This window comes from Rhineura floridana, chromosome 1 (assembly GCF_030035675.1).
Source record: "Rhineura floridana isolate rRhiFlo1 chromosome 1, rRhiFlo1.hap2, whole genome shotgun sequence".
Taxonomy (NCBI): Eukaryota; Metazoa; Chordata; class Lepidosauria; order Squamata; family Rhineuridae; genus Rhineura; species Rhineura floridana.
In genome coordinates, this window is record NC_084480.1 from 146,532,079 (window position 1) to 146,554,805 (window position 22,727).

Below are 22,727 nucleotides of genomic sequence, written 5' to 3' on the forward strand. Positions count from 1 at the left end.
GACAATCAGACTTACTCCTGTATGTAGACTCTGCTGAGTCCTGTCCTGGGTCTTGATTCTTGATCATGCTAGAGTGTGATGGAATGTGGGAAGTTAGTTATACACCTAAACATAGTTAAGTACTGTATGCCAATTTAGGGTTGTTTCATGCATCTGATGAAGTGTATGCCATAAATTTGTTGGCCTTTAAGGTGCCACAAGACCCTTTCTTGTATGTGCTTAAATGTTTCCCACTGAATTCAATATAACTTTAAAGTGCTTAACATTGGATGGATTGCACCACATATTATATATGTTGTGAAAAACCAATGTGAGCAAACAGCCGTTCTAATTAAGTCATAATGCCTAGTTTTTCAAGCTGTGGGCTGGAATACCTGTGTAGATATCTGTGTGTGTGTAGTGGGGGTGGGTGAATGGGTTGTTGCTGGGATTCAGCGAGTGATTTGCCACTGTGGTTGCATTCAGACAGCAGTTTATTTGGTTTTCCCAACATTTCCTTACTTGATTTCTTACTTGATAATTTCCAGATTTTATTTGATCTTTCACATGACATACAAGTCACTTCTGGAAATCTAGAAGAATATAGTGGAAGTTCACTGCCAATTTCCATGTTTCTAGAAAAAATCTGTTGGCAACCCCATCAACCCAGATAATCACAGGAGTAAAGTGACAAAATTTAATGTGGCATATGGCAAATAGTTCTTTCCTGCTCTTTTCATGGGTGAATCTTGGGGGAACAGAAGTGCACATGTGCAGAAAGGATAGCCTTGTGTTATGATGGTATCTTGACATTTATTTTTGTATAATTCTTGAATTTATGTAATATATCGTATGTAATATATGAGATGTATTGTTGAATTGGGAAAGCCATTTTGGGGAGGTGGGAAGGTTAATGGGTAAGCTTTTTTTGTATATGTAAATTTAAATTTGAAACTTAATTTAAAAAATTAATTATCCAAAAAAAGAATCTGAAGAAAGAAAGGGTGGGGGAGTAGCAACATGTCCAATGACGTTCATTGTTGTGTCACACCACGCCCACTGGCATAACTGAAATTTAGTATGACATGGTGTTATCTTGGTCAAAAAGCCGCAGTTCCATAACGCACCATGTACTGCATTGTGAAAGGAACGTTAGAAATTGGAATGGAAACAGTAAAACTAAACCCCATGTCTGATTGCAGTCTGTATCAAGAGAAGAAGCAACTTAGATTCCTTTCTCCCCATCTCTTTCTTTAAAAGCCTTGAGTGAGAACTCTGCAAGCAGGAGCAGCAAAAAAAAAGGGGGGGATTGCTCAGTTCCTGTATTTTAAATCAATGCCTAGAGCAACCAGGTGGGCCCTGGTACTAGGTAAGAGAGGGTGTGTATGACGTTCTCAGGCCAATGGGAATGGGGAAGCATTCGTGCTACAATTATTTTTTAATATCTGTTCATTATAAGAAGAGCCCTATTGGATCAGTCCAAAAGCCCATCTAGTCCAGCATCCTGGTTTCACAGTGCCAACCGGATCCATAGATCTGTATGCAAGAGCACGATGTACACAAAAATCCCCACATCTTCTGGACATCTTCAGGCTATACACAGTACATATGTATATGCTATTATTTCCTTCAGCAAAGCCATATCGGACTAATGACAGAGATCCACACATCCGTAAGCACCCATGTCTGAATGTAATGGGGATTCCTTGCAAACACACGGGTATTTGCAAACTCTCATCTCTGGCTTACATATGATGTGTTTGCTCTGTGTGTGTGTGGGAGGGGGGAACAGAGCAACTTTCACACACTTGCATCAAATGTAAATTGAACTGTGACCTCCTTTTGGGAGGGGGGCATCCCAGAATGTAGAATTAACTTTGTGAGTAGTGGTGAGGAATTAAAAAAGCTGTAAAACAGTGGCTTGTGTAAAGAACATCCTCACATTCTCATGTATTAAGTTAACAGCAGCTTTGCGTTCTTTCTTTCCAGATAGCTCAGTTGCAAGACAGGCCAAATTGTTCAGACCAGCTACACAGAGAGGAGGAGTGCAAAATGAACAGTGAAGCACAGTATACAAGATGCAGAGGGCAGTCGAAGTGAAGCAAAAGGGCTTGAAAATGTCTGCGTGTAGTGATTTTGTGGAACACATCTGGAAGCCTGGCTCCTGCAAAAACTGCTTCTGCCCCAGACACTTCCACCAGCTGCAGGCCCCACCCCTTGACCTGGGAGGTAGCAGTGGACTCTTGCAGGATCTGAATGGAACCAGAGCCAAAGCTGAACATATACCTCTGGAGGAGGATGGTGTAATTTCCTTGCCTTACTCAAAGCCAACGATTGCCGTTAAACCAACGATGATAAACGCGGATGTTGCTGATGTGTGGGCAGATGAGAACCTGAGTACAGATATCCCACAGGTAATGATCAACAAGGGGTGTGGTGTATTCTATAAGGTTACTTCTGTTCTAAAATTTGCATTTGCCTCAGAGCAGTCCTGGTATTTGTTATTGCAGGATTCCTGTAAAAAAAATTCTGTTAGTTTTGTGAAGGAGCAACGGGAGGTTCTATAGTGTAGTCAACAGCTCAGGATTCTACTGCTTGTCAGTAACAAAGGAAACACTTGCACTGGCTGGGTCTTGATGGGAGATATCCAGCAACATCTGGAGGACCACAGATTAGCCATCCCTGCTGGCTTACTTCCACGATCATTTTTTTGTAAACCGCCCAGAGAGCTTTGGCTATGGGGCAGTATAGAAATGATTGATTGATTGATTGGATGTAGGTGATCCCCAGTGCTGCTCGCTGACATGAGCGAGCTTTCATTTGCCGCCTTCCTGGCATCAGAACTTTCTGACCTCAGCTGCTCTGAGATTCATACAAGCTCCTCCCAGGTGACTTCACCTGGGCTTGAGGAAACACAGGGCTTATCCAAACAGAGCGGAATAATCCACGGTTTCCATATTCAGTTTGTCATCTGATAGTCCTCACTTTGCCTTTTAGTTCGCTCTTTCCCAATTAAAAAAAACGCTTTTTTGCACCCACACACGCAGTGGTAAGACCCCTACATTCTTTTCGCTTTTTCCAAGCTCCGCCTCTAAAACCTCCCCCTATCAACCAATTGGTCAGCAAAAAAATTACGTATGCTCCTCTCCCCCTTTGCAACGAAGCACAATATGGCTGTAAAGGAGTTCTCACCTGGGAAGGAAAGGCTGCTGGTCAGTTTCATGCCTGCCTTGTTTGTATTTGCGATATTACACTTAAACGAATGTATGCTTTTCTGTCTTTATTGATATTTAAGGAGATACACACGCTGGCAATTGCACTTATTTCTCCAAAAAAGCAAGAAACTGTCACCCCTGTCCTTCTCCCTTTCCTTCCCACAGAGAATGAAATTGACAAAGCTTTCTGGAGCAGGCTTGAAACTGACCAGCAAACCTTTTCTTGTTTGTATTTGCAATATTACACTTAAAGGAATGTTTGCTTTTCTGATTTGAAGCAAAACCCCCAGCAAGTAGAATGAAATTGACAAAGCTTTCTGGAGGCAGGCTGAAACCGACCACACACCCCTTTCTCGCTTGCTGTGCATTGCAGATCTCACCCAGAGTGGCTGCCCAGTTTGCAGGCTGGCAAAAAATAAAATGCATCTGTGCAGTAGTTGCAGACACCCCCCCAACACCCCACCATTGCAATGAGTGGTTCAATTTTCTTGGGCTTATTCTCGCACATGCGCAAAAGTGCAGATACATGATTGGCTGGAATGAGGAGAAGGGGCAAGGGGAAACGCCCAAGAACCACCCATCAGCTGTAAAGTAACTCCTGAAGGCACAGCGGATGATTCCCGATTTTAAACAGCAGATTGCATTTTTACCGGTATTGCAAGGAGCGGATTTAACCTGCGAAAATGTGTAACAGCGCGAGATGTCATTTGGACGACCAAAAATAATGAACACACATAGTGGGCATGTCACACATTTTACAGTCGTCTGGATGAGCCCACAGTGATGCCTGCTTCTCAAATTCAGCATTTTTAAAAAAATGTGAGTAGAATAAAAATAGGAACAGCACCTCTGTCAGGAGTGGGACACACCACCTCACCTCATAACCTCATCCCTTAACTATGCAAGGTTAAATTTGCTGGAATTAATGTCAGAGGATGCCGAATAAATCAGTGCAAAACACACTTCAGGCTGCTGCTGAAGATATAAAGTGGCTTCCTGCATCCTGTTCCACTAGAGGCTAGGCTTGCCAGTGTAGTTGGCCTTATTTTCTTGATAGGTCTGCTTGTGGGGTTTGACAGCCACACTATGGGGAGCTCTTGAGGCCTCCCAAGAAAGGATATTTGAGGAATTAGATCTTTACAAATTCCAGTATGAACTGATCTGCAACTAATGTGCAGTTCAGAACTTCACTATCCACCAACTTTCACACTTCCCAAATAATCAGATGCAGTTTCTGGCTCAAAAAAAGTATCAAAATGCATTTTAAATGGATATTTTGAGAGAAAATATGTTTAATAATACTATTTAAATGCAAATGTTTGCATTCTCTGCTAGCATGAATTAAAAAACAAACATGGCAGATTTATGAGTGAACCCATGCAAAAGAGACACGGTCTGGGACATATATGGGAGATGCCCTGGAAGCAGGGATGGACAAACCAGTTTCCAGGGCATCTCCCATATACGTCCCATTATATTCAGTTCTCTACACTGCCTTGTCACATTATGACAGACTTGTAGCAGGTATAAATTACTTATTGGGAGGGTGAGGAATTGGTTCACCTACACTTATGTCAAAATGAGAGGCAAAATTAAAGCTCAGGAAAGTTGGAAGGGCTATGTGTTTGGGGTTGGGAAGGCAAGTTGAGTTATTTATACACGTTTCTATAAAAATTAAGCCACCATTCTGAATGGATCCACCATTTTCTCAGAGCAGAGAGGCCCTGTGCAAAGCTAATCTGCTCCCTCTCCACCACCATATGCAGAACAACTTCCTTACAGTGGCAAGAGTAAGGATAATCAGGTTTCCCTGTTGCAGCTTCCACTACAGTTAATAGGTACAAGGAAATCCCAGAAACATCACCACTGGCCACAAGGGAAATCTGACAATGGCATTAATTCCAAGACTGCAGCAATGTCTCATGTGAGCTGAAAGAGGGTTGTTGTTTCTCCTGACATCTCCTGGCAGGAAGCCATTGCTAGCCAATAGATCTTATGTTCCTCCAAACATCCGTTCAGATATCATGACGTGGGATATCTCAGCAAACCTGGTCTCCCACAAGCAGACATAGAAGTGGAACACTAACCAGTGCTTTCACCTGGGATTTGACATGAATAGTTTTGTCTTTTCCCATGCTGGAGGAAAAGTTGCTGTAAATCCACTGCAAGATACAAAGTTTACTGTTATTTCTTAAAATATAGTGGATTTAAGAAGGATTTCAGACAGATGCGTGAACACCACCATCATCTCATCAAGAAATGTCACCCGTCTTTTCAAAACTCCCTTTTTGCTGCCTTTGTAATGCCTTGGATCATTTTTCCAAGCGGAATTTTCCGTATTTGCTTTAGACAAAATTTGCTGGCAACTCTAATTTTACATAAAACTTATAAAGGCAAGACAAGAAGAATGGGCAGAACAAGCAATTTATTTCATGCAGTAACTTGAAAGTACTAGTGTTACTAATTGGGCTCAGTTTTAATGAACAAAATTTCATCAAAATCAATTAAAGCAAGAGTTCAGTGTTGTTCAGTTATCTACATGTGGAACAGAAAGCTTTTTCAGGCAGTCAGTGAATTAAACATATCAGATAGCGTGGAGTAGAGGGAAGAAATTGTTTTGTGATGCTCAAGAGCTGCTGCTGGAATACTAGCTATCTTTTTAAATTCATTTTTTAAAAGCAGCTCTCTATCCTTTTGGTTGCAGGGAAAATGAAATGTTGCCCCAAAGCCACAAACGTGAAAGGGAAAAGGAAAATAAGGAGCCTACATGTATTATTCTTTCAGATCTCACGATTACAAAATCTAGTTGGAGATTTTGAAGGCATGGTTCATGATTTAGAACTTCTGGGATGAGAAGCTCAGGCATTCTTTGTCATACCATCTGAATGGTAAACTCACTTTTCCAGGACATAGAGTCTTATTATATTTCTCAGTTCATATGAAATTGTTGCCTGATGATGCATGTCTCCTTTTTTCTGTTCAAAGCCACGCACTGCCCTTTTCCTTAGTAAATTCAGATTAAAAAATGAAGACTTCAAGCTTTAATCAGTAGATTAATCAACTAACACTTTTTAGTTGGTGAACTGGTGAAGGCCGATTTTAATTGGTCAGGCTGTGAGTTAAGGCACATACTTATTCGGATCTGATACGCTACTGGAATAGGGAATGAAATACTTAAGGTAGTGTTTTCTAAAGGTATTTTATTTTATTTTATTAAATTGTAAGTTATTTCCTTATACTTTCTTTAGCACCTTAAAATGGCTCCGGTGCTGAGGTTTAGATCAATCAGATTTGTATTTGTTGTACCAGTGGCTATTACAATATAAATCACGAAAAAATAAGACAATTCAACAGTAGGTTATAACATATCAATTTTGAGAACTGCAAATTATTGAAATGTAAAGTTTTAAAGTTCTCCTGTATAGGATGAGTGTTGGCTCCGTGATAGAACAAATGTTTCTCAATCAATCAAATAATCATCTTTATTACTGTCAATGACCAGCATAAAAAGTATTCACAAACAGAATAAAATATATCATCCAAATATGTAAAATAGAATAAAATAAAATGGCATGCCCTAGAATAAAATTAAAATATTTGCAGAAAAATATAGCAGAAATATTATTCATATTACAAACTCCAAAAGGGAAGATTATAAGATAGCTGAAATTATTTTTTCACAGCAGATCCTAGGTTCAATTCCTGGCATCTCTAGGTAGGACTAGGAAAGGCCCCTGTCTGAAACCCCAGAGAACTACTGCCAGTCAGTGTGGACAGTATGGAGCTAGATGGATCTATGGTTTGGTCTAACTCAGTTGTTCCTGTGTTTCCGTCATTTAGATTAAAAACATTCCATTGGCAATCAACAGTATTTGGGGTAAAAAAAAGTAGCCTGTAATTTTCTTGCTGCTAGCATGTATAAAGCTTGTAAGGTTTAGGTAGCAATTTATTTATATGTAATTGTCTGATTAAAAAGCAGATCAACAAAATTTCTTGATCAGTTAAAAGGCCTTCATCATCTACAAGACACCCTGGTATCTTACACTTCTAATATTGCAATGTGACTGGATGGCATCACTGGAGTGCTGTGCATTTTATAATCTGATGACAATCGAATCTGTGGATTTTATATAAAATATGTTACTTCATATTTCATTAATACATAATTAACTTTTTGTTCATTTATTTATAAACATATCTATATACTGCTATTTCATTTTTTAAAAAAAATCAAAGCTGTGTAATAATAATAATAATAATAAACCTTAAACGGACTTGCCCTTGCGGAGCTGAGAAGGTGGAGTCTATACAGCACGTATTGTTGTACTGCCCCTTATACTCGGATTTTCGCTGTAAATTTATTTACCCAGTTTTGGGTGATTTTCACCCGGGCTCGGAGGTGGTTCTCTTGCAGCGCCTACTGGCAGACCTGGATTCCCGGATTACCACGAAGGTTGCTTCATTCTGTGTTGCGGCCATGGCCCGCAGGAAGGAATTAATGAGCTCTTTGTAATCCACATTTAGTTGTTAATTGTATTAACCTTGGTGACCCTGATTTATATTTTAACCCTTATTTTATTGTTCCCCTTTTAACATTTTGTCATCCTCGCTGTATTCTTTTGTATTGTGGCATTTCTGCTGGTCATGGACCAAAACAAATTTATTCATTCATAAACATGCAAATTAGACTTCTTACCACTGGTTTTTCACATTGTCACTAGTGTTCAGTCATGTTCAGACAGCACACTGTATACTAATGGAGTGGTGGTTTGTCAAAAATCAAAGTACCTTTTTAATCTAAATGTTATTGTTAAGCAGTTTAATGAAAGAAAACAGCAACAATGGTTGGTAATAAAATAACATTTAAACGGTAACCAATGTTACTTGCCTAACATTCTCATTTGGTCTGACCTGTTTCGGAAACAAAATGAAAGGATGCTATTGCTGCAAACGGGAGTCTTCTGTGTACTTCATTCTGCCCCAAAACTATTTAAATGACATCAACGTGTTCATAAGCAATATATTTCCCACCAAAACTCTGAGAGCGTGGCTACATGTTAGGTTAAGTATGTAGCATGCAGTGTCATCAACAGGGGTCTTAAAAATAAATACTGAGTATGTAGATGTAATTTTCATGGGGACTGATACATGTGAGAAGAGTTTTAACTGTTTCTTCCCCAGCCTTGATACCCATGAAAGTCCCCTCATGTGGCAATTACCTTTAGGGAAAAAATTCCCATTGGTGTACAGCCCTGTTGATGTTTAACTAAACGTGTAGTTAGGTACTTATTGCAATATTTGCACCGAAAGAAAGAGAAAGTAAAGAAAGAAATCCATAACTCTGATAACCTGACACTGTGTGTGTTTACTCAGAATTAGGTCCTGTTGAGGTAAGACTTGCTCTCAAATAAGTATGTGTAGGATTGCAGCCATAACATTGTTCTGGACCAAGCTATAAAGGTGGCTGGGTTTAGAATGAATGCCTCCTTTTTGTTGTCATCTAGGAGATCAGAAGTGACCAATTAAAATTCTTTTCCAGACTCAAGCCATGTTGTTGCTTTCACTCATGGGAAGCTAGTTGCCACACTGCTCTTTGAAGTTCTTCCTAAGGCACAGATTTTCCTTCATGTGGATGGTTTGGCTCAAGGGTTTTGAACTGCCGTGACGTTGCTTCTCAATAAACCAGATGCCACTTCACAGAGGATGACGCCTACTCCTTTGTAATGTTTATACCAGATGAGGGCAACAATAAGACTACTCCATTTTATAGCATGAAGTGGGAGAGGAAATTATCTGTTTCCCTGATTCTGAACTTGGGGGGGGGGAATCTTTTACCACAGTGGCTGTGATTAGTAACATTAATGAACCCTTTTCTCTCTTCTCCACTCTTCCAGTGAAGTACTTTCAGTTTAATTTCCCTTACTTAGGCCGAGTTCTCGCTGAAGTGGTAAAGCTGTGTGTGGGCTGCACTATTCAGATTGCAGGTGGGAGGAGCTCACGTGATTCAAGGGTCCTCCATCAAAAAAATATTCCCTGCACGTAGGAAACTAGCCTGTCAGGGTGAAAGCTAGTTTTGTGTGGTGGAGCATTCAGTCATTTGCAGCCAGTGTTTTCTGCCTTGGCAAGAACAAGGCCTTAATACACACTATGCGGGTCTGACTGTTATTCCGAATGAGGCCATAGCTGGACCATACGTTTAAAGTACTCTTATATCACTTTACCAGTCATGGCTTCCCACAAACAATCCTTGGAACTGTAGTTTGTGAAGGGTGCTGAGAGGTGTTGAAATGGAAATGGACTGCCTTCAAGTCGATCCTGACTTATGGCGACCCTATGAGTAGGGTTTTCATGGTAAGCAGTATTCAGAGGGGGTTTACCATTGCCTCCCTCTGAGGCTGAGAGGCAGTGACGGGCCCAAGGTCACCCAGTGAGCTTCATGGTTATGTGGGGGTTCGAACTCTGGCCACAGAGCTACAGTTCCCAAAGTTCCCTGGGAAGAGGGATTGATTGTTAAAGCACTCTGGTGCATGTACAAAGCGATGATTCCGAACCCAATTTAAAGTGCTGGCTTTGACCTATAAAACTCCTTACAGTTCAATATCTCAATATCTTTTGGAATGCCTCTCCTGATATGAATCTACTCAGACCCTTAGGTCTTCTTCTGAGGCCCTTCTCCAGGTCCCCTCTCTGAGGGAGGGTTGAAGAGTGGTGACAAGGGAGAGGGCCTTTTCAGTTGTGGCTCCCCATCTATGGAATGTGCTCTCCAGTGAGGTCTGCCTGGTGCCTTTATTGACATCTTTTTGGCGCCAGATAAAGACTTACATTTTTTTCCAGGTAGACTGAGATGATGATGTGTTTGTTGTTGTTGTTGTTATAAATGATGATCATGTGCAATGTGTAGAATGGCTCTTTAGTCCTTGGATTTCATTTATCTGAGTGAATATTTTAGGCTGGGGTGGGAGACCTTTTGCAGTCTAAGGGCACCTTCTGTCAATGGACATCCTTCTAGGGGCTGCATTCAAGGAGGGTGTAGAGCAGGACCAGTGGTGCTGGCTTAGGGAGAGGTGTGGACTGTGGAGATTCCCGTGGGCAAGAGGGAGAGAGAGACCTGGGCATGAGGTTCCTCATCTCCAGTCTAGGCCTGCATCAGTTTACTTGTACCTCGATGTATCACAAAGGATGGGAAACCTGTGTATGACATGTTTTCAGAATCGCCTGAAGACCAAAGAGTAGGACGACTTATGATTTTATAATACCTGGTCAGAGTGAAACCTGCCAGGCTGGGGCAGGTCAGGGGTGAAAGCCTTGTTGGTGTTGGTAGGTCGGAGAAGAGCCAGACTCATTTTGGCATATCGGGATTTAGCTTAGTAGTATAGAGTTAATCACAAAACAAATTAAAGCCCCTGGCTTGTAATATCTATACTATCTATATTTATTCAACAAAATAACTGATACAGAGCCTAAGACAAAATCGGTAAATGTACATATAAAATACCTGATTGTTGGCACTTTAAAGTGAGGTAATGTTTGCTTTGTACAGTATAATTTGTTTGGCAGTGTTAAAAAGAGGCACCATTCAGCCAAACATAAGCATTGTTAAGACTAATGATTTCAGTGGGAGAAGGTTGAGTATATAATTATTCACTAATAGGCAAAAAACCTTGCCATTTAAGAACATATCTATAGCCCACAGATATTTCTATCAAACTTTAAAAAGCAGGGAAATTGGGCAGCTATAGTGAATGCACCAGGGGAGCAGGAGACTGACCTCCTCTCTGAGATGTTGGACTGCCCTACAAATTTGTCAAAATGCAAACACAATTTGAGTTGGTCTTTCACAGTCCAATCCACTTGCTGTGTAGCTTGGAAGAATTTGGTAACATGTGCCTCTGATCATATGGTAAGTGGTGGCAACACCTGCCATCTCCAAAGATGGAGAGTTATGTTTTTGTAGGTGTTCTTCTTACTTTGCTTCTTTCCTGTGTTACTAATGTTTCTACAGAGAATCTAAACTAGAAAATTTTATTTCCCTCATTATTCATCCTAGAAATCTGTGTCATTAATTTCAAAGCCTTTTTATTGGTCAATGTCATATGATGGTGAAGACAGCCTTTTGTGTTTCAAATTGGAGGTTATGTTCCATTTCTATTTTGGGTGCATTAACAGTTGAATCTGAAACTGCAGTTTGATGTAAAATCAGACTGATTACAGGCATACCCCGTTTAACGTTGCCTCACTATAACGTACATGCTCCATTCGTCCCCATACCCCTCTTAACGTTCACACACTTCGCAATAACGTATACTTTATTGGCATGATGCCGCTGCCATCTAGTGGTGATTGCGTGCAGTACAAGTGAAGACAATTGCTTCACTTAAAGGTTATTTTCACTTAAAGGATACTCCCCGGTCCAATTGCATACGTTAAAGTGGAGTATGCCTGTACAATATGTTGCTACTTCAGCAATGACTCTAGCTATTGGAAAAAAGAGGATGCATGTTTTCAGCCTGCTATGTTTAAACCACTTCATTTAAGGCAAGGTGGGCACAGTCAATTAAAAACATAGAGCACACATAGAATTTTGCTAGAATATATTTCACCTCCCACTGTTTTATCTTGTGCAAATTGAGACACTCCTGAGGTCCACTGGAGACTATTTTGCAGAAGTCAGTGCCATTATTCCACGATTATGTTTGGAGTTTTTTTAGTGTAAATTTTGCAAAGTGTTACTGTACTTCACATATTCATAGAAATAAAAGCAAAAAAAAAAGATTTCCTATAGGAAACTTCACTAAAATTCCAAAGTAAATCAGACATATTTAAAGTAACCATCTGAACTATATCAACTATCTTAATAATGTTGCTTCCTCCCTGCTAAAACAAGAACAGCACAGCACATGTCTTGTTTCTATTATTTGGGCTGATTGCAGGTGTTGCCACCACTCACCATATGATCAGAGGCACATGTTACCAAATTCTTCCAAGCTACACAGCAAGTGGATTGGACTGTGAAACACCAACCCAAATTGTGTTTGCATTTTGACCAATTTGTAGGGCAGTCCAATATGTCAGAGAGGAGGTCAGGTCTCCTGCTCCCCTGGTACATTCACTATAGCTGTCCAATTTCCCTGCTTTTTAAAGTTTAATAGAAATATCTGTTGGCTATAGGTACGTTCTTAAACTGCAAGGTTTTTTTGCCTATTAGTGAATTTCCCTGCTTTTTAATCCAGGAAGTAAGAAATGGGATGCTGTGCAAGTTTGCTGAGAATGGATTGATCATTTGCATGCTTACATTGAGTTCAGTGGGATTTACTCCCCTGCAATCATGCTTAGGATAAGTGAAACTGACCACAGGGGATGGGGAAGGGAGGAGGAGGAGGAGGGAGGGGAGAAAAGGCAGAGGGGAGGACTGGGATGGGAGCAGGCAGGAGGGGGAGGGGAGGACAGATTTGATCATTTGCATGTTTATTGAGTTCAGTGCGATTTACTCCCATGCAATCATGCTTAGGATAGGTAAAACTGACCAAGGGGGGAGGGAGGGAGGGCTGAAGTGGGCAAGGGAGGAGGAAGAAGGAAGGGGGAGGGGAGGAGGAAGGGAAAGGAAAGGGGAAGGAGGGGAAAGGCAGGTCTGATCATTTGCATGATTATTGAGTTCAATCGGATTTACTCCTGTGCAATCATGATTAGGATAGGTAAAACTGACCATGGGGGGGAGGAGGGGGAAGGGGAAGGAGTGTATTGGAGGGGGGCAAAGGAAGGGGGAGGTGAGGGCAGGTTTGATCATTTGCATGCTTATAGAGTTCAATTGTATTTACTTCCGTGCAATCATGCTTAAGATAGGTAAAACTGACCATGAGGAGGAGGGAAGGGGATGGGGATGGGAGGGAGGGGCAAAGGAAGGGGGAGGGAAGGGGGCAAGAGGGAGGGGATAGGAGGGAAGAGAAGGAAGGGTGGGTTTGGTCATTTGCATACTTTTTGAGTTCAATGGGATTTATTTTTGTGCATTCATGTTTGAAAATGGAAATGGACTGCCTTCAAGTTAATCCCCACCTATGGCGACTCTTTGAATAGGGTTTTCATGGTAAACGGTATTCAGAGGTGGTTTTACCATTGCCTTCCTCTGAGGCTCAGAGGCAGTGACTGGCCCAAGGACACCCAGTGTGCTTCATGGCTGTGTGGGGATTCGAACCCTGGTCTCCCAGGTTGTAGTCCAACACTGACCTGGGGAAGGGGCAGGGGGGGAGGGGAAGAGATTGGGTGGGTGAGCACTGGGCAGACGGGAAGCTCCTTTCCTTTCCAAAGGAAAACATTGTGAACAGTATCATTGCTTTTCAGCGTTTCCCCCACCTTTTTATTCTACAGAAGGTACATGTAGCCTCCCACCCAAATTTAAAACAAAGCTGTCCCTGGCCACATTCACACCAGGCCTCTATTACACTGGACAATCATGGCTTCTCTCAAAGAATCCTGGGAAGTGTAGTTAGTGAAGGGTGCTGAGAGTTGCTAGGAGACGCCCTGTTCCCCTCACAGACCTTCAATCAGAGTGGCTGACTGTTAAACCATTCTCTCAGGGAAAAGGAGTCTCCTCTCAGCACCCTTCACAAACTACACTTCCCAGGATTCTTTGAGGGAAGCTATGACTGTCTCATTAAATCAAAGTCTGGTGTGGCCCTTTGATTAGGCAAGCTGAGCAGCTGTGAGTCTGGCTTTTAGAACACTGACAGTTGGTTCTTACTGAGCGTACCCGACATTATCATTGGCTTCCAGCCAAAAATTATTAAATTAATTAAAAAGCCAGACTTTTTTTATCTTTTAAACTGCAGAAGATGAAGGTCAGCGTATGGGGCAAGGTCATTATTATGATTACAGGTACTCTGTGAACATGGCTGATTTTTAATGAATTTCAACAGATTATGAGAACTCTGAGAGAAAAAAGTCCAAAAGGGCTCTGGGTTTTTTTTCTCTCTTTTTAGACTTTGAACTCTCGGTTCTCTCTGACTTTTGTGTATCGCCATGAAAATTTGGAGGGTTGTTAAGCAAGCATTTCTGAGTTCAGGACTATAAGTTTTGTAAGATTTTGTTTTGAAGTGAGCTTATGGGAAGCATCAGAATGGCATGGGTGTATTTTCAATTTAACATTGCGGAATGTGAAAAATCCACGCTGGCTATAGTATACAGCCACTCTTGTGGCTGTATAATTTCTCTCCCAGTTAAAATTGGTAGATTTTAAACAGCTGAATATAATTTACTATTACTGTTTTGGAGTAATTTCTGTTAATTATGTCAGGTGGTCTTGTTATTAATGCAGATGTCTGAATCTCCTGTTTTTATCATGCTTATTGCTATCCTTGCTCTTTAATCCTTTGTAAATAGATCCCCCATAGCATGGAGATGAATGGCAGAAGAGGAAGATTACCTTTTAGAATATCTCTGTTAGGGATGAGATCCATTGGCCGGTGCCAGTTGAAAAGCATTCCGTCAACCTAACAGGGTGGTATTGATTTGAGTTCATTCTTCATCTGCCAGCTGCTGCTTTTACCAATCTGTTTTTCCCCTCCCCAAAAATATTGATATTGATATTTTGAAAAGAAATCCCAATATTTTGAAAGCAAATATTGATACATGAAATATTGATAAAATTACTGTTCTTAATATCAGCATTTTAGAGGTTGTCAAAAATAGCTGCGGAAGATCGCTACATAAAAATGTGATCCACAACAATAGAGAATAAGTGAATTATTGGAAAATTCGGTACCGAATCCGATGTGGGCTCAATTCTAGGACATCCCTAATCTCTGTTGAGTCTTTTCTTCTTGGTAACAAAGGAATTATTAAATGTTTGTTTTGTGGGTTGGATACAGGAGATGGGTTATATGGTTTTAGGCAGGTTTTGTGAAAACATTGGTTGTAGTGTTTGTTTCTATGTTTTTCTCTTCAGGAGATTCTCTTTAATTATTGTAGAAATAAGGAATACGTTCAGTTTCTTGTAGAAAGAACTATCCTCAGTTGATAACAAGATATATTCTGGTATTGCTCTAAATTTGTAAATCTCAAGGTGGATTATATATTACATGGATTATGATATATTATTTGTTTATTAACGCAGGTCAATAAGAGAACGCCATCCAGAAAACATGTCTTGATGAAAGCTGGAGAAGAACAAAGTGTATGTATCGACAATTTCAGCAGCAACATCATAAGGAAGCCTGTCATTCAGAATACTCTGAGTGATCACACTTCTCATTGTCCTCAAGGCCCTTCTTTGCTTGGATCCCCTGGTCTTGAAAGCAGGGCAGCAAGGAATATCTCCTTCAGTAGTATGGGTGCACAGGATAATGAAACCGAGGTGCCCAGCAAGGAGAAGTTAGCCTTGCCGTATCTGGGCCACAGCCTCAATTCATCCTTTTTCAGTGACAGATATGTAGGGTCTGCCATGGACTTCATGGGACACCCTCCCATCCACCAAAGAGGGGAACCATTGCTTTCAGAGGGAGCCGGTATATTCACTTCTCTTGACTCAGAAAGTGAAGGTGGAGAGTACTGCTCCATCACTGACTATTGCAAAGAGGGCCCTGTTCCCCAAGCCATTGACAGTACCAAAACCAAAGAGGCATGGCCTGAAAATGAAAAGCCTGTTTCAAAGTGTCAAGGGCAGGATGCTGTGACAAATGCAAGAATGAAGTCCACAGCGGCGAGTTTCAGTGAAGAGGAAAGCAGTGTCTTGAATTCAGATTCAGACTTTCAAAGGGAGATGCGTCTGCCACACAATTGTGAATATAACCACTTATCCACAGAAACAGACATATTAGCATTTCTGCCAGATACTGTGCTAAAGAGCAGCACCCCCTCTGGGTTGTCCCAGGGAAATTATTGCTGTACTCTAGTCAGGAAATCAGATCAGACAGGAGGCAAGTACGTAGAAAATGTAAGCAATTCTGCAGAGCAACAGCTTTCTTATGAAGTGGGCCCTCAGAGTGAGCCTATCTATGCTGAGAGCACAAAGAGGAAAAAGACGCAGCTAAATAGTTCCAACACACATACAAGGAGTGATGCTTTCACTTATAGCCCATGTAAAGATCAACATGATGACCTTTGGAGAGAGAAGACACATCACTTGAGCTGTGAAAGAGAGTTTCAAGATTCTGGCACACAGGTAACAGCGACAATTACCATAATGGCAGCCCACACAGAAGAGGACAATCGGACTATTTTTCTTAGCAGCCCAGACTCAGCTGTAGGGGTCCAGTGGCCGTGTATTAGTCCCACTTCTAATGCAGAAGCTGGGAAAACATCACCTTTCTTTGAACACAGAGAGCTGCCACAAGCAAGCAGTGAGATGAGTTCAAGGGAAGGTAGCTCAAGTCTTCAGTCCCAAACAGCTAGCATGAATGTGATTGGTCAGACTCCTGTTATTCCTTCAAAGTTGTCTAGAGGGAGCCCACCTAGAGGTGAAGCATCTCTCATGCAGTCAGTCAGTTCTTTCATGGCACAAACCTGCGATAACAATGGTCATCAGGATGGTGATGTTCCAAAGACTGGTGCAGACGGGATGATCTTTGGCCTCTCATCCTCCATGTGTCTGCATATGAACAGAATCTCTTCAGAGGTATCCAACAGAGGTCCAGCATCCTCAACCTCTGAGAGAAGGCAGAAATACTACAATCTCCCATGGAGCAGGCAGTGCAGGATAGAGGAAGAAGAAGAAGAGCAGGGATTCTTGAAAAGTACACCAGAGACGAAAATGGAGAATGGGGCAAGCAGTCTCCAAAGTACTTCTAATTCTCATCAGGCGGAAAAACACTCTGTCCAAGAAAACAAGACTGCGGGAATGTGCAAGTCAGCATCTTTTGCCTTTGAGTTCCCTAAAGACAAGAATGGAATCGAGGATTTTGCACCACCTCCTCCACCTCCAAAGAAACAATCCAGGTACAGAAATGAATGTTTTGTATGCATGCTTCTATGCAGCCAAAGATAAGTGAGCAGGTATAAATGACAAAATCCAGGGCTTTCTGGTAACAAATCTCTGCCCTTTCTTCTACCTCCCTCTCCCCACGTCCTCTGGTGGAAATAATATAGGTGTTTCCTTTGGTGAAACTTTCAAATTTATGAGTCTTAGATTTCTCTAAATATTCTTTAAGCTGAAAAAATGACCATCATAGAACTCTGTACTGATTATTGGAAAACGTTGCATAGATCAGCAATCATTGGATAGCTGGACTACTTTATTTGGTATTTACAAAGCAGTTCCTGGATTATAAATTGTAAATTTATGCCCAAAGGACAATGTAACCAAACAGGCCAAAACACATTTGGCATGTAATTATCCAGATAAGCTGCTGTGGAATAACGTCAGCTGTGCAAACAATATTGATTATTGATTGGACCATATGCAAAACCATTGCATTTTTATGCACCATGTACAGGCCTTATCCTACTTTAATTGATGCATGGTTCTTTTTCAGCATTTTCTATTCAGATTTTATGTTGCATTGCATTTTTTTTTGTTTATGTTGCGAAACCTGTGCATTTTTGTATTGTTTATCCTTCTACTATTAGGATTTATTTATTTATTTATTTTACAATAAACGCTTGTCTTTTAGATATTGTTAATTTTCCATTCATATTTGTAGTTTTAATGTTTGGTTTAGATGTTTGGGTACCCTTGCCTCTTTCGTTGTTGTTGTTGATGTTGCAGTCTCATTATATTTGTCAGAGAATCTCTCTCTTTTTCTGTTCGGTCAGTACTCCCAAAAGAAAAACATTTTTCAGTAGCCGTACAAAGTACCGTTCCCAGAATTCCTGGTGGAAGCCACGATACCTTTTTCTTTTTCGTTACGATATGTTAAAGTTTTCTTTCAAAATGTGCTAGTTTGAACTAATCACAGAGTGTTTCATGTGCAGGAGCAATTTAAAACGTAACATTTTCAACTGCCATCTAAAGCAGTGGTTCCAAAACTTTTCGCCCCCATGAATCGTATTAAAATTGCTGATGGTCTTAGCAGACCACTTAATGATTTTTCTGCCTGTTGTAGCAATTGTAATGCACGGTGCTAGATGCTGTATGATTGCACTTGTATTTTTATTGCTTCTGTTATTTCTTATGTGTTTTATCTTATTGTATTACAATTTGCATTTCATAGAATTCAAATTGTAATACAGTGAAATACTATATAAGAAGTAAAAGGAGGAGTAAAAGTACAACTACAAATCAATAGAAGTATTTAATGCAGACATGCCTTGGACCATCTGAATGAAGCTTGCAGGCCACTGGTGGGACCACAGTTTGGGAACCCCTGATCTAAAGGATGATAATGAAGGGTACAACCACACTTAACCAGGGAGAGAGTTCCATAGTTGGGATGTTGCCAATGGAAATATAAGGTTCCCCTATATTCAGTCTGACGTAGTACAGCTGTATCTGCTCAGTCTCCTGCCTCTTTTGGTGTCATGTGTAGAATAGCTCTGAGTGCTGCTGGGGAAAGGTTCAAATGAACTCTCACCTTTCAGATGCATGGTACTTTTAATAAGAAGACTCTGGAGCTCTGTCTCCTAAAGAGCCTTGATTAAAAAAAAGGAAGAGAACTCAGAGACTGATTTCTATATTTTGATGTTTACATAATTATAGGGAACTGTGTGGATGCAATTCCATGTTTGTGTGAAGGGAATTCCCGCAGAGCGTTCTCCATTTCACCAAGAAGGAAAAATGGAGGGCAGCGCCAATAAGTAGAAGAAACGAGGACCTCACATGAGCTAAGAAAGAGTTTATTGTAAGGAGATGCTGTAGCTGTAGCGTAACCTGCTTCCTAGCATCTTTACAATTACCTCTACTAATTTTAACCAGGCCATTATAGCTCCTCTCTTAGGCACCACATGGGAGACCACTAAAAACATCCAATGTGGAAGAGTGCCCATACTGTTCCGTTCTTTGGTGGCTACCACCCTGAAAAATTAATACTCGACTCAGGCCTCAGTTTTGTCTGGGCTCTAAACTCTTTTTTTTTTTTTTACTGTATAGCTGATAGATAAAACGGGTGTTTCAAATGATTCAGTAGTGAATCAGTAACCTTTCTGGAATTCATTCCCTCCGGTGAAAGCAGACACATTGTCAGTTGTCAGGAGGGATGGTTGGGCAGGGAAACAGATGTGTGTCGAAAGCAGTCACTTGCTCTGAAAAGATCTTCATTACATTTCTCTGAGCAGATCCATTTCAAACACTTGCCGTGCAATTTTATCTCCAGAGGCAAAAAGAAAGTCATAACAGAAGGACGCTGACTTTGTATTTGGAAGGTCAAAGACTGACTGTGGTTAAGGCATATCATTCTTAGGAGAGAGAAGTGAAAATAACTGGGAAGAATCAGAGAAATATGGCTCTCTTACACACAGTGATTGTAGGATGCTTTTTCTTTGTTTTCATGGGGAATCTTCAGGATGTCTTCTGCACCACCCATTCGTCAGAGGCTCTATTCTCATAATAGAGCATCATCATCATCACATAATAGAGTTCTCCTGTCTTTGAACTCATATACCTAAGACAGACATTTTAATATGGATAGAATTCTGTCTATATTTCAGCTTCTTTGGAATGTGTTTGTAGGGATCAGGCATCTGGCAGCTGTGATACCACATAACTGTGGTAAACTCTAGGGTCAGTTACTGCAATGCACGCTACATGATTCTGCCTTTGAAGAGCATCCGGAAAGTTCATCTAGTCCAGAGTGAGGTAATTCAGTTTTAAACAAGGACTAATTGTCTACAGAACATTACTCCTCTTCCATATGAGAGCTACTTTGGCTCCCAGTTCATATCCATGTTCAATCCCAAATGCTAGTATTAAACTTTTAATACTCTACAGTGGGGAAAGAAGGTACATCAGAATCTACAGATCTCTGGGTGATTTACAGTAGGGTGTGCAGACCTTCTGACCCGCAACTACTTAACAATAGTAACAGTAAAAAGAGTTTCCCTCACCCCCCCCAACACCGCACAAATTAGGTTGCTGATATGAAGAAAGCGTAGGAGGAAACTAGGAGTAGACTTTTGTGCGACAGGACTGTTAACTGAAAATAAGCTGGCTCTGGAGGACCTTGAAGTGCTATTAAAAAAACAAAGTACATCCTGCAGGCTCCATGGGCCTTAGGGTGGGGCCTTGTTCCAGGTGCTGCCGTACCAAATAAGGCCTTTGGTTTGTGAATGAACGATGTTAGCCCTATGCCCCTCCAACTTCCTGGGAAGGGAGATTGGGCTGTGTGGATGCACCAGGGAGCCCGTGAGGTGTCCCCAGTGGTGTGCTAAAGCAGCCCCAACCTCTCTGCCTCCCCACCCCTCCTTCTTGGTGAGCAGCAGCAACGCCACTGTCAGGAAGCTAGTGCTGCGGATCCCCACCCTAGGTGAGCCGCTTCAGGGAGGGGCTGTTGGGAAGGAATTCAACGCTGTCAGCCCCATTACATGTGTGTGGCCTCAGAAAAAAGAAACTATGCAGAAGTAGACAGTGTGGCATTTTTCCAGATGTTGGACTACAGCTCCCATCATACCTAATCAGTGGCCAAGCTAACTGGGGCTGATGACAGTTGTAATCCAACAAAATTTGGAGAGCTGGGTACCTTGCATTTTTTTTAAAGCTCCTGGGTTGTATCTTCTGTCTCCAAATTGAATTCTGTGAATGTTTGTATAAATTAAATTTAAATTATATCCTGTACTTCTAGATATTATAATTCTGAATTTCTGAACTGTTGGGGTGTGATGGAATGGCAGAAGGGATGTTGTGAAAGAACCTTTGTCTTGATGAATGGTCAGTGAGCAAGTAATCCCACAAAACATAATCATCCGTTTTGTGTTAAGCAGTGGAAACGGGGATGGGCCTTTGTGTATTACCCAGAAATATGCTGCAGGCAACACTTAAAGGAGGAAGAGAAAGTTGACTGTGAGAAATAAAAAGTAATTAACTGCCATTTAGTTATTTTTAGCACTTAAAAAGCCATGACCCCTCTAAAAAGAGAATTGAAGAACAGCCGTATAAAATCATAGTGATTGGCAATATGTACATCTTCAATCTTTCCACCTCCAAATCCAAATTCTGATTTAAGGCAACTCAGATTGTGCTCATCACCCAAATTAGAGAAAGTTAAGGCTGCAGATTAGTGCACACCTATATACAAGTTAAGTTGGTGTAAGTTACTCCTATTCCAAGCTCCGTTCAGGAGTGGGGCTACTGTCAAATGAGCCAGCCCAAGCCTGACAGAGGGAAAACAAACTATTAAAATAGAGTTTGACTAACAATACCCTTTTTGCCAGTGTAAGTTCTGCTGGATCGCCAGGTCATGTGACTCAGCTGAAAGAGGTTTGAAATAGGTACAAGTCTTTCCTTATTTATTTATGTATTTGTTTTATATCCTGCCCTTCCTCCCAGCAGCAGCCCAGGCGGCAAACAGAAGCGCTAAAAACACACCAAAACATAAAAACAGACCCTAAAATACACCAAAACAAAACAACTTTAAAAACATTTTTTTAAAAAGCTTTTAAAACATCTTTTAAAAAGGGTTAAAAACATAATTGTTTTTTAAAAAAACATATTAAAAAGCAATTCCAACACAGACGCAGACTGGGATAGGTCTCAACTTAAAAGGCTTGTTGTAAGAGGAAAGTCTTCAAAAGGCGCTGAAAAGATAGCCTAATATTTAAGGGGAGGGAATTCCACAGGGTAGGTGCCACAACACTAAAGGCCTGCTTCCTATGTTGTGTGGAACGGACCTCCTGATAAGATGGTATCTGCAGGAGGCCCTCACCTGCAGAGCGCAGTGATCGGCTGGGTATATAAGGGTTAAACGGTCTCTCAGGTATCCTGGTCCTGAGCTGTATAGGACTTTGTACACCAAAACTAGAACCTTGACCTTGCACCATCATGCCCCTGGAACTCCCCTTTTTGGGGACTTAAGCCAAGTTTAAGTTCCACCAGCTTAAATTCTGTCGACTGAGCCCCAGCTTAGCCGGCATAGCCCAGGCTAAGCTGGGATGAGAGAGTTACGACAGCCCAAGTTCCACCTATTCCAAACTCGTGTATCCTGGGAGCTCTTGGGTTTGAATTGCACTGTGAATCAGTGGAACTTACTTGGAAGTATACATGTATAAAAGACAAATCCAGAGCGGACTTGAAGTGGGCTTCCGATTCTTCCTTTGAGTTGAAAAGTGCCCTGCACAGCAACAGGAAAATGAGCCAAGTTCAAAAAGCAACAACTTTATTATGCAAAGGAAGAAGTAAGGAGGGCACCTAGAGTGGGCTTCTTCCCTTGAATTAAGACAGGCAGCACAAAGGATCTTCTTCTGAGGGTGTGGCTCAAGCCTTTGGGTCATTGTGATGTCAGGTGATTGGCATGTGGGAAGCCCTACCCACCTGTCAAAATGGTCCACGGGGGGGGGGGGATCTCAAGATGCAGTCCATTGGTTGGATCCTGTTCCCTCTTCCTGCACTAGGTCATGATATTGTTGTAGATGTGGCATGTTTGGTGCTAATTTGCTCAGTGTTTTTTGGAAATGGCC

At 41.3% G+C, this 22,727-nt stretch overlaps 1 protein-coding gene across 7 annotated transcripts in view; it reads left to right on the forward strand.

Moving 5' to 3' along the window:
* The window catches only part of PRAG1 (PEAK1 related, kinase-activating pseudokinase 1), a 57,132-nt gene that overhangs the window by 14,348 nt on the left and 20,057 nt on the right, over positions 1 to 22,727 (forward strand). For 6 of the 7 annotated variants that reach the window (XM_061635537.1, XM_061635502.1, XM_061635511.1 and 3 more), the window contains exons 2-3: positions 1,969 to 2,393; positions 15,301 to 17,120. In XM_061635537.1, the coding sequence (XP_061491521.1) occupies positions 2,058 to 2,393; positions 15,301 to 17,120 (2,156 nt within the window). In that variant the 5' untranslated portion in view covers positions 1,969 to 2,057. Of the gene's footprint in view, positions 1 to 1,968; positions 2,394 to 5,953; positions 6,083 to 15,300; positions 17,121 to 22,727 lie in introns of those variants that run through there. The other variant, XM_061635557.1, reaches the window with a different exon arrangement.